General features: G+C 39.9%; 1 protein-coding gene across 1 annotated transcript; it reads left to right on the forward strand.

Annotated features, from left to right (window-relative positions):
* The first annotated feature begins 1,329 nt into the window (after window positions 1-1,329).
* LOC138891272 (uncharacterized) lies at window positions 1,330-2,016 on the forward strand. Its single transcript, XM_070174589.1, has one exon. The coding sequence runs from the start codon at window positions 1,330-1,332 to the stop codon at window positions 2,014-2,016; it is 687 nt and encodes a 228-aa protein (XP_070030690.1).
* Window positions 2,017-15,534: the final 13,518 nt, after the last annotated feature.

Raw genomic sequence — 15,534 nt, forward strand, 5'->3', positions numbered from 1 at the left:
CCTCGAAATCTCTCTTCTCTAGTATCGAGTCGGAACTCAGACCTGATTCCTGCTAAGAGGATGTCGTTCTCCGAGGATTGGAACATGAAATGTAAGTACATGTTTATCGATAATCAGTTTATACCCTGCTTCACTTTTCTCTCCCGATTTTATCTTTTTCTCGACCTAACCTCTTTCCGATGGTGCAGCTATTGCTTGGTTTCCTGGTGCAGTCCGAGACCTCGAAGGGTGGGTCTGAAAACTGGCTTCTACTTCCTCATACTCGGAGCGTTGCTGGCGTGACCTGGCCAAGGGACGATGGGAGGCTAAAAACCATGGCGAGTTCTTTTGTCTGTTTACTTGTGTTTCTCAGTGAAATGCTTACTTTGTTTATATGAAGGCCTCGGAGATGCCGTTCTTATGCGGCCGCCCTCGACCGGCGAAGAAGAGATCCCAAAGCCCCCAAAATAAAAGAAGGGAAAGAGGGGATCGCCTATAACTACACCGAAGCCGAGAAAAGCACGGTTCGAAATCCTAAAGCCAACACTGTGGCCTTATCTCTTGGAACGACTCAACGCCTTCGGGACCAGGAAGAAGAAGAAGATGATGATGACTTCATGTTGGTGGCTCGTAAGAGAGGAAACACTGGTGCTTCGAAGTCTGTCGAACAGGTAGCGGCAGACCCGATTCATCCTAGAACCGAAGAAATCTCCGAAGGGAGTTCGAGCAAAGTCCCTGAGCCATGGGGCAACAAAAGGGCACCTCGTCTTGGAGGTCATTTGGAGGGTGAGACCGAGGGGCCCGTCCCGAGCCCCTTCAAATAGAAGAGAATGCCCTGAGTGGATCACTTGGGGTAATCAATGTGGACGACTTGCCGCCTGGTCCCGAGTTCTCCGAGGGGCAAATCCGAGATGCTCGGAACATGAGAACTGCTAATGTGGGGGCAAGCCACGAGGGGCATGACATCTTTCGCGAATTCCTTGCAGGGATTGAAGATGGCCCCGACCCAGATGCTGCTTTCATTTTCGACGAGGCCCGTCAACTCTTCAAATAAGTGAGTTTTCTATCCTTTAAAATCACGCCTGTGCTTTGTCCTTGTTGTTCTGAGTCTAACTTTCCCCCTTTTTGTAAAGGTTGTGACGCTCCATAAGAAGGCATTCTATAAGTATCGAGCTGAGCTTGCTCGGTATGAGGTCGAGCTTAAGAAGATCTTGGAAGAGAGGGATGGTCTTAAAACCCTCTATGTCAAGAAAGAGGAGGAGATCAACGCTCTTCGAGCCGATGTTGCAAAGGCTTACTAAGAATGAACCGAGCTTACCTAAAAGGTAATATTCCCTTATAAGCTTTGCTATGGATTTGCCCAATCGGTCTTCTAACACTTTTCCTTTGCAGTTTCAACAAAAGAGGGAGCTGGTGGAGCAGCTTCGAGAGGAGCTCAAGATGAAGGAGGCCGATACCCTGGGGTGGAGGCAAGGCATGGACAGTCTTGCCTCTGGGAAAGAGACTCTTCGGGAGCAGCTAGCTTCACTCGAACGTCAACTTCGAAGTATGAAGGATGAGAGCGTGGCTCGAAGCCTCAAAATTGAGGAGCTTAAAGCCAAGTCCGCTGCTGAGCTGGCCAAGGCCAAATCTGACGATGAGGCAATTATATCTTCGTACCGAGCCGACGCTGAAGCGGCTAATGCCCGGGCAAAGGAGATCTCTTTTGCGGCCGAAGTTAAGTTATCAAGTGCACTTGACCACGCCAGGCGACAGTCCCGGAGGGAAACCCTCGAGGAGGTACATGTTCGCGACTTCGATCTCTCAGCCGATATTGAAAGGGCTAAGACTTTGGAAGAAGAGGCTACCGCTTTGCGTTCTGATGAGGATGATTCAGTTAGTGGTTCTGAGAGCGGAGGAGAGGAAGATGAAGTCCCCGAGGGTGAGGCTCTTGAAGATGTGGCTCCTGAAGATGTTGCTGCTGAAGATGTGCCCCGAAGTAGATTTAGGTTTCCTTATTTTGTTTTCATGTTTTTTGTGCAAGGACCCCTTGTGTAAATATCTTTTCTAATCATCTCTTGGAAATACAAAAGGATCTCTTTGTCTCATTTTTTTACTTGTGTTAAATTTTACTTTGTCTTTATTTATGGAAAATTTAATTGTACAACCTAAATGATCAGTCAGAGTACTGGTTTGGACTCAGAACATAATGAACCCTTAGGTTTTTTACTAATCAACATAATGCCTCTTGAGGTCTTAAGTAATTCTCGAGCTTAAATCAACTAGACATGAGCTCGTAACAATGGAACTCTTGGGTCCGAATCGAGTGAGAACGATGCCTCATACTCTATATGTTTTAGTCCTTAAGCTCTTTTTAAGTTGGCCCTTAGACCCTTATATATCGGCCCTTAGACCCTTATATATCGGCCTTTAGGCTCTTACATATCGGTCCTTAGGCTCTTATATATCGGCCCTTAGGCTCTTTAAGTTGGGCCGACTCGGCCTCTAAAGTGGCTATACTTTTTCCCTTTTTTCGGCTAAAACACTTAGTAAAATTTTGTATGCCTTAGCATGTGTTTTTTGTACTCGTTAGGTTATTCGAGGGTTCGACGTATCGGAACCTTATTAGTAACTTGTTTGTGTAATGATAATCGAATATCTCTTGAGATTTTTACGAAGGCTTATGTTATCGAAGCCTTTAAATTATTCGAGGGCTGATTTTATCGAAGCCCTTTATATTTTGCTTTTACCGAGGGTAGCCTGATTTAATCGGTTTTTTCAAAGTGTTTGAAGACCTTTAATTTATGACGTAAGTCAGATGTCTTTGAGCCGCATTATTTAGGCCGTAGCCTTTTTACATGACAGTAGTCTTTAATATGGCCATAGCTTTCGGATATGTCACTTGGACTTGTTTCCCGATAACTTTTCGAACTTTTTTAAAAAGTTAGTCCCCGAGTATATTGGCCTTGGCCTTTGTTTAGAGGGGATGCCTCTTTGAGGTCTTATGAGTCCAAGTTTTTGATGGCTCGGATGTGCTGACTATTGATGACAGTCCCCGAGTATTTCGAGGTGCATTTGCGTTTTGGCTCTTGAGACGTTTTCCGTAGGATTGTAAGTGTAGAGCTCGTATAATAGTAAGCTTCTTTGAGACAAAGTGTTTTTGATATAAACAGAATTCTTCTTCAAATAATTTGATACATGCGTACATGTTTTGCCGTCGGGGCTTCGACTATTCTATATGGACACGATTCATCTGACCGTTTGGCCCATTACAAAGTTTTCCTATTGAGGCCCTCTTAGGTGTAAAGTATTTTCCTTGAAAATATAACCTGCGAGGGTGATGCCCCCAAGTATTCGAGGTTGATTGAAAAGAATCCTTGGATACTGTTGAGTTCTCCTTAGGTAGCACATAATTGTTGCCTCGTTAAAAACCTTGCCGGTAAAACCCATTTGGGACAAAAATCCGATCCAAGAGAAAAAGAGTGTGTCACACCTCCTTTTTCATCCGCGCCGCCGCAAAGGGGCTCGGAAGGGAGTTTTTCCCAATTAAAGGACAATCGAAACGGGATTTATTTATTTAATTCAGAGTCGTCACTTGGGAGATTTATGGTGTCCCAAGTCACCGATTTGATCCCGAATCGAGGAAAAGAATGACTCTGTTAACAGTCCGCGAACCAGAAATCCGGATAAGGAATTCTGTTAACCTGGGAGAAGGTGTTAGGCATTCCCAAGTTCCGTGGTTCTAGCATGGTCGCTCCACTGTCATATTTAGCTTAAATATCTGTTTTTTACGATTATGAACTTATGTGCAAATTATAACTTTTAGCCGCTTTTATTATTATTAATTTTTTTATTTTTATTTATTTATATTTTTTTTAAAGAATGTGAACATCGTTCAAAATCATGTCTTTGGATTGCGTCACACGAAATGCACTCGCAATCCGGAACACATTTTTATTCAATGTTTTAGAATTTGGATTTGGGTCACATGAAATGCACACCCGGGTTTAAGGAGGTAAGATTATTAAAATGCGTGCCTAAAACGACTAGCGTGTGGTTATTTTTGAAAAACAAAACCGTGAATTTTGCTAAGCAACCGATTCCGAGTTCTACGTAATTAATACATACATTTGTGAGGGCCCCGCAATCAATACGTTTTACTAGGCGAAGCTCATCTCATTTGTATTTTTTTTAAATGGACAATCCTAAAATTGACTACATTTTTTCTATTAAAATTAGTCTTCTAAAATAAAGAAAGAAAATCCTAATTAATTACGAGCTTAAAAAAAAAAAAAACGTAACATACTACTTGCCAGATTAATACAAATATTAATGGAAATGAATTTTATTAAAAAAAAAACAAAAATTCGAAATTGTGAATAAAATACTAAATTCGCCAACTAATATTCAAAAGAAATTAATTATAGCTAGATTAAAAGCTCGCGTTGTTATAAATAAATAAAAACTATTGGAATTAATTATTCACAACCATTTGAAACTAGATTTAACCATAATTACTAAAGCTTATTAGATAGTTTATTAAACTTAAACGTTGATTCATCTTGCTCAAGCTCGCATCTAATGGATTAATGTTCTTAACCTTGCTACGTTGAGTCACACATTAAAAGCATCAAGCCTGCTGATTCTACGAAATTATTGGCCTAATATTTGCGGATCTTAGTTATTAATAAGATTCAAAGATTAAAAAAAAACTCAAATTGCTTTTATTCCAATATTCACAAATTAAAATCTTGATTTTTACTAATCCTTCCCCCTCCAAAATTAAATCAGTTTCCCGTATTGACTATTTCCAATTTTGATTTGAATGCGATCTCAAACTAAAAAAATTAACAAAAAGCTGAAAAATACTTATGGTGTTCATACCGACACTCATCCAATAGTTCCGCAATTTAACGCTTCACATTATACATAATTCTACCATTCATATAACATGCAACACATAATTTATATCTAACTAAAAATACGAATATTCTATAATTAGAAGCATAAATCTTCTGACCATTTCATTTCAGCTTCAATGCATATGTCAAAATGATTCAGAGTAGTGTACCTGGTGTTGGAATACAAGGAAAGGAAGAATAGGATCAGCAAAATAGTATGTAACACAGCAACAGCAGCAAATAACCAGCAATATCCAACAAACGGAACACCCAGTGACAGATTTGAAAACCGAACAAAATCCAGCAATAACCAGTGAAGTAGTAGCAAATAACCAATTAAACTCGAGAAATAAACCACATGAAAATCCAAAAAAAAACACCAATAATAATCAACGGGCAATAACAAAGTGAACTTTTTTTTGAAGACCAGTTAATGTTTAACCCTTAATTCTCTCTTAATGTTCAGAAAATTCTTTTTTTTAAACTCTCTTCAAATTTGAATCCCTAAAATCCTTTAATATTTTCGAATTTTCTCTCTCTCTATTTTCAGTTCTTTTTTTTCTCTCTGTCCTCTTTTAAAATCTGATCAAGTCCCTCTATTTATCCCCATCTTTCAGCATTTTTTAAACATAAAACCCACTATCTTCCCACTCAACCCCCTTTTTAATCCCACTACTTAATGTTTTGTCCCCCACTACATTAAACAAATACCCCATTATATCTTGTCCCTCATGCTTATATTAAACAATTGCATTATTCCCCACCATTATATCTTGTCCCCCCATTATTGATTATTTTAATATTATTTTAATCCTAATTGACAGAGCACTCAAAATAAATAATTGTTCAGAATTTTAATTCCAAAAATACCCCTCTGACCTTACTGAAATTAACATTTTACCCCTGAACGTACTGCAAATTACCAAACTACCCCTATCAGCTATAACCAATTCACCTAATCAATTTCAACCAAAATACAGCAAATATGACCAATTTCTAAACAATTTTCAACAACAAATTCAAACTAAATGATGAACAACCAATAAACAACTAAAATTATTTTGATTGAACAATATTTTTTAACAACAAACAAACCTACTTTCAGATTCAACAACAACAAACAAGTATATTCAGGATTTCTAAATTCAATAATCATTTGAACTTAAAATTAAATCTAACAACATTACAACCAACAATTTCTATATTAAACTAAACAAGATCATGAAACAAACTGAAGAAATAATCAAAAATGATAAACAACAAACAAGAAAATCAAACTTATACTAATTTCGGATTCAAGAACAATCAAACAAAGTATGGACATAAATGAAAAGATTCAACAACAATAACAAGCAAGTTTTATTCAAATTCGAATTAAACTCGAATTAAGCTTAAACAAAACAAGTAAACATATTCAAATCACTAAACTTCAAATAATCAATTGATCTTTTTAAATTAAATCCAACAAAATTATAAAAAAGATACATGATTCAATCTAAATAAAAAAAAAATAAAAACTAAAACATAAACTCACATTAAATCACTGAATTAACATGAACTTCAAACAAACAAAAAAAATGAACATGAATTATATGTCTCAATTAAACAACAAACATGTTAGATTCAAACGAAATGAAGAAATAATTAATTGAACTCAACTTAAATCTAACAATATTATAACTAAACTAACAATTTATACCTAAAAATAAACAAGAAAAATGAGTGAAACAAATTAGAGAAAATAACAAAACGATAAACATGAAATTAATATCGAACATATCTAATTTCAGATCCAAAAATATCAAACAAATTACGGACAATAAATGAAACTCAAACCCACTAACTGGATCGAAACGACGATGAACTTGAATGAAAACAAATCTGTCCGGAAACGATTATCGCACCAAAAAAACTCGACGATGAAGACGACCAACGAAGAAGCAGCTGAACGTTAGTTGGACGTGAAGCAGAAGACGCAGCCACGCAACAGTGAAGCAGTAGCAGCTGCTACTGCTGAACATGGAGCTTGACTGAAGCAGAAGCTTATCGAGGGTCGTTTGGCCGCGACGAAGAAGGAGCAGCAGCATGCTGCTCGTCGTAGCTGGACGCGGCAACTTATGGAAAAGAAGAACGCAGCAGCAGCAACACTGTTGGAGTAGCCATGGCTGCTCGTCGTAGCTGGACGAGATGGCGGGGGGGGGAGGGTGGAAGCCATGGAAACAGCTAAACGTGAGGGAGCAGAAGAAGCAACAAGGCTGGTCGTTTGGAACAGGAGTGAAGAAGAAGAAGATGGGGCAACCATGAGAGCTCGAGCTCGAGCTCGAAGAAGATGGTAACGACGAACTCGACTAGGCAGCCATGGTCGGGCTGCGGCGTGTGTGTGTACGTATGTATCTGTGTGTGTTCGTGTTGTGTATGTATGTGTGGCGCGAGGGAGAAGAGGTGGGGCAGCCATGGATGGCTTGCTTGGAGTTTGAGGAAGAAGAAGGAAAGAGAGTGGGGGTTTCAACAGTGAAAGAAAAAAAATGTTAGGTTTTTTTTTTTTTGAAAGATAAGGAAATAGGGTTGTTGGGTTATGGACTGGGTCGACCCAGTTTGAAATGGACCGGGTCGTAGGGAAAGGTTGGGTATATTTGGGCATGTGGTTCAAAATTGAAGAAGTGGCCCAATCCGATTTTCTTTGTATTTTTGCTCTCTTTTCTTTTACTTCCTAATTAATAAAACTAAAAAAATTCTAAATTAAGTTAATAAACTAAATTAACTTATCGAAAAATACTAATTAGCTCCAAATATAAATTATCGCACATAAAGATAGCAATTAACAATAAAATCGCACAATTAAACGTTAAATGCCAAAATGCGACGTATATTATTTTTATGATTTTTTATTTTTGTAAAACAAACTTAAATAAATATTAAATGCAAAAATGTGACATATTTTTATAATTTTTTATTAATTTAACAAATAAACATTCACAGGAAAATACAAATAAGTATGCAAAAAATACAAAAAATTGCACACAAAGGAAAATTGTTTTATTTTGGATTTTTTTTGGGAGTAATTCTCATATAGGGCAAAAATCATGTGCTCACAGCTGCCCCACTTTGTCTGAAAACACGCAGGGTTTTCGTGCAAAGATAAAGTGAGCGGATACGAGTGATTTTTGCCTGTTGGAATACTCCATGTGAAACATTTGTTTTTTGAAAAGATTTGACCGAACCTTTGCTTCAGAGGTTTCCTACATATCCTGGGCTAAACAAGAATCAGGTCAATGTAGTTCGGGAAGTTTTGGTAGCTGGGACTACCATGGGACTGCAATGTTACTGCTGTTGCATGTTGTTTTTACTGCAAAATCTTATCTAGATCTTCCACTTGCTCTAGTTGCCTTGCTTTCTGGTCGGCTTGTGTTTCTCTCTGGTGCTTTTCTTTTCAAAAATTGCTAGGGATGACAATGACCTTTTTTCTGAACACAAGTTTTATTATTCTGCCCTGTCTGCTGGGGACACTGCTTCCTATATTAAAGTTTGTTATGCTGAGGATTTTTGTTGTACCCCTCCTCATTACTGACTTCTGTTTGATCTTGAAATGTATTCCTCTATTCTGCTGGCGGGGACGCTCCTGACACCAACTTTATTTTTGAAAGGTGACGCAACCTCCATTATCCAGGCGGGGTCCTGACTTCTTCAACTTAAAATATAACAACATCCATTTTACAGGCGCGCTCCTAACTTCTCCAACTTAAAATAAATTCAACTTCCATTCTCCAGGCGGGCTCCTGACTTCAACAACAACTTAAAATAATTCAGCCTCCATTCTCCAGGCGGGCTCCTGACTTCTTCCACTTAAAAATTAACATCCTCCATTCTACAGGCGGGCTCCTGACTTCAACAAAATTGTTTTTTCAAAATAATTCTGCCTCCATTCTCCAGGCGGGCTCCTGACTTTTTCAACTTAAAATAAACAACCTCCATTCTACAGGCGGGCTCCTGACTTTAACAACAACTTTTCCCAAATAATTCTGCCTCCATTCTCCAGGCGGGCTCCCGACTTCAACAACAACTTAAATGTAACACCTTTATTCTCCAGGCGGGCTCCTGACTTCAGCAACTTTCTTAAAATAATTCAGCCTCCATTCTCCAGGCGGACTCTTGACTTCTCTGACTTAAAGATATAACAACCTCCGTTTTACAGGCGGGCTCCTGACTTCTTCAACTTCCCAAAATAATCCAGCCTCCATTCTCCAGGCGGGCTCCTGACTTCAATAACTTCTTAAATTCTAACACCTCCATTCTCCAGGCGGGCTCCTGACTTCTTCAACTTAAAGATATAACAACCTCCATTCTACAGGCGGACTCCTGACTTCTCCAACTTAAAATTTAACAACCTCCGTTCTCCAGGCGGGCTCCTGACTTCAACAACAACTTAAATTTTAACACCTCTATTATCCAGGCGGGATCCTGACTTCTTCAACTGCTTCCTTCAAAACTGGTGTTTTATTCCTCTGAAAATTGCTGGGGATAACACCGATATTTTATTTCACCAATATGTCATGTTCCTTCTTCAAAGACTATTTCCTTTAAAGTTGGTGCTTTCGCTTCCCTGAAACCTGCCGGGAATAACATTGCTGGGGAATTATCTTTCTCCTTTTAACAATGGTGGGGATGATACTGATTATCTTGCTTCTACCAAGATTGCTTTTCTCTTAAAACTTGTATCTCCCTTCTCATATACTGCTGGGGATTTTTCTTCCTTCAATACTTGTGTTATCTTCTCTCTTTCCCAAATGACTGTCTGATTTTAAGAAAATTTTCGTAATGAGAGAAAATTTTCTGCCCCAGTTTGATAATCTTCTTTGTGACTCTGTCTTCCTGCGGTCAATAATATTTCCTTTCCATGTTTTAAATCAAAGAAAAATTTGTTAGTTTAAAATGGGGCGAGTGGTCGTGCCACTTCTGCTGGGGATGATTTTTCCCTTTTCTTTTCCTTGTTTTTCTATAAAACTTGCTGGGGAGAATATTGATTGTTGGGGCTGATATTCCTGCTGGGGATGGTTTTCGTCTTTCTTCCTTCCCCGCTCCGTGTTATCCGACCATTGTGGAGCTTGGTCGAGAATCTGTCGGAGTTGTTCCTGTATCTCGCAAATCTGCTGAGGATCATCTTGGAATTTGATCCATAACTTCCCTTGGAAATTTGGGCCTCTTAAGATCTAGACCCATTCATCATTTGGTCTTGCGACAAACTTCTTTTCGCTTTGTCGCCTTATCTTTGGCTTGTCCTTTTCGCATTTTGCCTTGCACCATTTTGGCAACTGGTAGTAAGCTCTGAAAATCCTTTTCAAAAATAAACTGTTGGGGGAAATAAAATCTTTTAAACCAAGAAATGAAAGAGTGATAATTTTAAAGATAGAAAAAGAAGTCTTTCTGAACAAACACTGGGGAAAAGAAAAAAAAAGAAAAGAACTTATCTGAATGATATAACCAATCCCAATGATCATGTCGTGCATTCCGGATTGATCAACCCAGTCTATTTGTATCAATCAATCTTTCGGATGGCCTCATCTCGCTGGGGATAAATAAATACTCAACTTCTGCCAACGGTGGACCTTCTCCGCCAATCTCGCCTTGTCGCCTCATAGTGCCCTTCGAGGGGTTTTCACTAATAAGACTCTCTCATTTCTCTCAACTCCCATCGCCTCATGGTGCCTGTGAAGGTTTTCACCAATAAGACTCTCTCATTTTATTTTATTTTTCAGTTGGGGATTGGAGCATTGTCGATATGACGCTCTTTGTGAGGGATTCTTTCAACTATCAATTCATTTCCAGTTTATGATCCTCTTCTCTGCTAGGGATCAGAGTGTTGTTCCCGACTTCCACGTGCATGAACTTGGCACTTCTCGGATACTGATCGGGAGGTCTTTTTCGGACATCAATATGGTTTTTTTTATGTATGGCTAAAAAGAAAAGGAGTATCAAAAGTTTAAAATAATTTGGAGGGGTAAAACAGTACAACTCTTGAAATCAAACTTTCTTTTCACAACTTCTGCCCCAGTTCTTCTTGCTTGGGGATTTTTATTTTTTGGTTACACTATGACCGAGCCGTGAGGCGCTTACGTATCCTTCTTTGAGGAATCAGGTCAAACGTAGTTCCCACTTTCTTTGTTTTTCTTGTGACTTTTCTTTTGTCTTTATTGTTGTTTTTCTCTCTTTTTATCTTTTATTTTACTTACTGACTCCAAAAGAGGGATATGAAAGAATAAATAAGGCTCAAAAAGGTAAGCAAAGGTTAAAGTGTTTTGATAGAAGAAAGAATTGCCTCCGTCATTTCATTCTCCAATAAATGCCAACCACAAACAAATGACAATTACAATCAAAAGAGATCATGCATAATATCTCTTAACTGCGTCGGAATTGATAGCCATGTCGACGCATTTTCCTTCGATATCTGTTAAACATAAAGCGTCATTGGACAATACTCTGGTTACAATGAATGGTCCTTTCCAATTCGGGGCGAACTTGCCCTTTGCTTCTGCTTGGTGTGGCAGGATTCGTTTCAACACTTGTTGCCCCACTTCAAATTTTCTGGGGCGCACCTTCTTGTTGTAGGCTCTTGCCATTCTCCTTTGATATAACTGGCCATTACACACAGCTGCCAATCTCTTTTCATCAATCAAGCTCAACTATTTCAAACGGGTTTTGACCCACTCATCATCATCAATCTCAGCCTCAGCGACAATCCGAAGGGATGGAATTTCCACTTCCGCCGATATTACTGCTTCAGTTCCATATACCAACAAATAAGGGGTTACACCTACTGAAGTCCGGGCGGTAGTGCGATAACCCAACAATGCAAATGGTAATTTTTCATGCCATTGCCTTGATCCTTCTACCATCTTCCTCAGTATCTTCTTGATGTTCTTGTTGGCTGCTTCAACAGCTTCATTTGCCTTGGGACGATATGGTGTGGAATTACGGAGTGTAATCTTAAACTGTTCACATACTTCTCTCATCAAATTGCTGTTAAGATTAGCACCATTATCCGTGATTATCACTTTCGGGATCCCAAATCTACAGATGATATGGGAATGGACAAAATCCATCACTGCCTTCTTGGTTACTGACTTGAAAGTTTTGGCTTCAACCCACTTAGTAAAATAGTCGATGGCCACCAGAATGAACCTGTGACCGTTTGAAGCCGCCGGCTCAATAGGACCAATGACATCCATGCCCCATGCCATAAATGGCCATGGTGCTGACATTGTGTGCAATTCCGTTGGCGGAGAATGAATCAAATCTCCGTGTATTTGACATTGATGGCATTTCCGCACGAAATTGATACAATCATGCTCTATAGTGAGCCAATAATACCCTGCTCGAAGAATCTTCTTTGCTAATACATATCCGCTCATATGTGGCCCACAAACTCCAGCACGTACCTCTGTCATAACTATCGTGGCTTGACTGGCATCTATACATCTCAGTAATCCCAAATCTGGGGTTCTTTTGTACAACACTCCCCCACTGAGGAAGAAACCACTTGACAATCGCCGAATGGCTCTTTTTTGATCTCCGGTGGCCTGCTCCGGGTATATCCCCATCCTGAGGTACTCTTTGACGTCATAAAACCATGGCTCGCCATCCACTTCTTCCTCTATCATGTTGCAATAGGCATGCTGATCACGAACCTGGATGTGCAACGGGTCAACATGAATTTTGTCTGGGTGGTGCAATATTGATGCTAAAGTGGCCAATGCATCGGCAACCTCATTGTGAACTTTTGGGATGTGTCTGAACTCCACTAATCGAAATTGCTTGCTCAGATCGTGCAAACATTGTCGATATGGTATGAGCTTCAAATCTCGTGTTTCCCATTCACCCTGAATTTGATGCACCAGGAGGTCCGAGTCCCCCAAGACCAAGACGTCCTGGACATCCATGTCTGCAGCTAATCGCAAACCCAAAATGCATGCTTCATACTCAGCCATGTTGTTGGTACAATAGAAACGCAGTTGAGCTGTAACAGGATAATGACGTCCTGTTTCAGAAATAAGCACTGCTCCTATTCCAACTCCCTTCGCATTTGCGGCTCCATCAAAGAAAAGCTTCCAACCGGGTTCCTCAGGTAACTCCAACTCATCTATATGCATTACTTCCTCGTCAGGAAAATACGTCCTCAATGGCTCGTATTCTTCATCAACAGGATTCTCAGCCAAGTGATCTGCTAACGCTTGGGCCTTCATGGTTGTCCTCGTCACATAGACGATGTCAAACTCCGTGAGTAATATTTGCCATTTTGCTAACCTTCCTGTGGGCATAGGTTTTTGGAAAATATACTTTAATGGATCCAAACGGGAAATGAGATAAGTAGTATATGAGGATAAATAATGTTTCAATTTCTAGGCCACCCAGGTTAGGGCGCAACATGTCTTCTCGAGTTGAGTGTACTTAACCTCATATACTGTAAACTTCTTGTTGAGATAATAGATGGCTTGCTCTTTTCTTCCTGTAATATCGTGTTGCCCCAACACGCAGCCAAACCAATTCTCCAAGACCGTTAGATAAAGAATTAATGGCCTCCCCGGCTCAGGTGGAACCAATACAGGTGGATTTGATAAATATTCTTTGATTTGGTCGAATGCCTCCTGGCATTCCGCTGTCCATCCTACCGTGGCATCCTTCTTCAATAATCGAAAAATGGGTTCACAGGTTGCTGTGAGTTGAGCAATAAATATGCTGATGTAATTCAACCTTCCCAATAGACTCATTACTTCTGTCTTGTTCTTCGGCAGTGGCAAATCTTGGATAGATTTGATCTTTAATGGATCCAGTTCAATACCTCGCCGACTGACGATGAATCCCAAAAGCTTCCCAGATGGAACACCAAATGCACATTTGGCCGGGTTGAGCTTAATATCATACCTTCGAAGTCTTTGAAAGAACTTCTTTAGGTCTGCTACGTGGTCTTCCTGATTCTTGGACTTTATGATTACATCGTCTACGTACACTTCAATTTCTTTGTGGATCATGTCATGAAACACAGTGGTCATTGCTCTCATGTACGTTGCCCCAGCATTCTTCAAACCAAATGGCATTACCCGGTAGCAATAAGTTCCCCACGGCGTAATGAAGGCTGTTTTTTCCGCATCTTCCTCATCCATCAGAATCTGATGATACCCAGCATAGCAATCCACAAAAGATCCGATCTCACGTCCGGCACAATTGTCGATCAAGGTATGGATGTTAGGTAAAGAAAAGTTGTCTTTAGGGCTTGCCCTATTCAGATTGCGGTAATCGACACACACACCCTAATCTTTCCATCTTTCTTTGGTACGGGCACCACATTAGCCAACCAATCAGGATATCGAGTGACACGAATAACCTTTGCTTGCAGTTGCTTGGTTACTTCTTCTTTAATCTTCACACTCATATCCATTTTGAACTTCCTCAATTTTTGCTTGACGGGAGGGAATGCCGGGTCAGTGGGCAATTTATGAACCACTAAATCTGTGCTTAACCCCGACATGTCATCATACGACCATGCAAAAACATCTTTGAACTCAATAAGTGTTTTGATCAATTCCTCCCTGATATTTGGTGCAATGTGGATGCTTATTTTAGTTTCTCTGATATCGCCGGCATCCCCTAAATTGATGGCTTCTGTGTCATTTAAGTTGGGTTTGTATTTTTCTTCAAACTGGCTTAACTCCCTGTTTATCTCCTCGAATGCTTCATCCTCATCGTATTCCGATTCATTATCATAATCGACCTCTTGTATGGTTAGCTCAGAATCGGATTGATCTTTTAGACTAGGTTGAAGATCCGTTGTGCATGCCATGTTATTAGAACCAGTATGAAAAGAACTGTTCAGAAAAAGAAATGAAAAAAACAAAATTAAAAATAATAACTTATAAAATAAAAATAAAGAAGAAACTTTTCATTTTATTGAATTATGGGATAACAAGGTTTCACACTTTATTGAACACAATAAGAAGGAATCTGAATTACAACCCTGGAATAATCCAGAAAACAAACAAGGAAAATCAGAGCCAACTACCAGGACTCCCTCCAAGTAGGAAGAGGAGTAGCTATCCAATTGTTGACCTTGACCTTAGGACCCACAAACTGTATGTCTGCCTTACTGGAACCCTCTCCAGCTTCTATCATGTTGATATCGGCAAACACTCTTTCAAAGATTTCATTCAAATCTCCATCTGACCCCATCAGAGGTCCAAGAACTTTCGGGACCGACAACTCTCTGAACCCTACTTTGACAAATGATCTGGACAGGCATGGGACTGGCTTAGGAAGGACCCAAACTCTTTTCTTCAATTTATGGGCCCGTTTCACATCCGCTGCCGTAGGCTTGAATCCCAACCCAAAAGTTTCCAGGTTCTTGGGCAAAGAAACTGGCTGGATCATTCCCTGCAGATCAACCCCCAGACCTTTTCCTGGTACAAACCCGTTATTCAACATTTCTGATGCTATCATGAAGGTTGCAGCTGTGATTCTGGGAAGTGGAAGGCCCCCGCCCTCAGAAATTTTGTCTACTGAGACTGCGTCGAAAATCTGATAAACCCATGGGCCCTTATCATCGTCGATTTCTATGAAGGGCACAATAGCATCGCTGACGGAATGTGTGCCGTCATCCCCATGTACCACAATCTCTTGTCTATCCCAT

The sequence above is a fragment of the Nicotiana sylvestris genome, chromosome 1 (genome assembly GCF_000393655.2).
Source record: "Nicotiana sylvestris chromosome 1, ASM39365v2, whole genome shotgun sequence".
Lineage (NCBI taxonomy): Eukaryota > Viridiplantae > Streptophyta > Magnoliopsida > Solanales > Solanaceae > Nicotiana > Nicotiana sylvestris.

Coding starts and splice junctions, on each gene's coding strand:
- LOC138891272 (XM_070174589.1), top strand. CDS start 1,330: ATGGATTTGCCCAATCGGTCTTCTAACACTTTTCCTTTGCAGTTTCAA.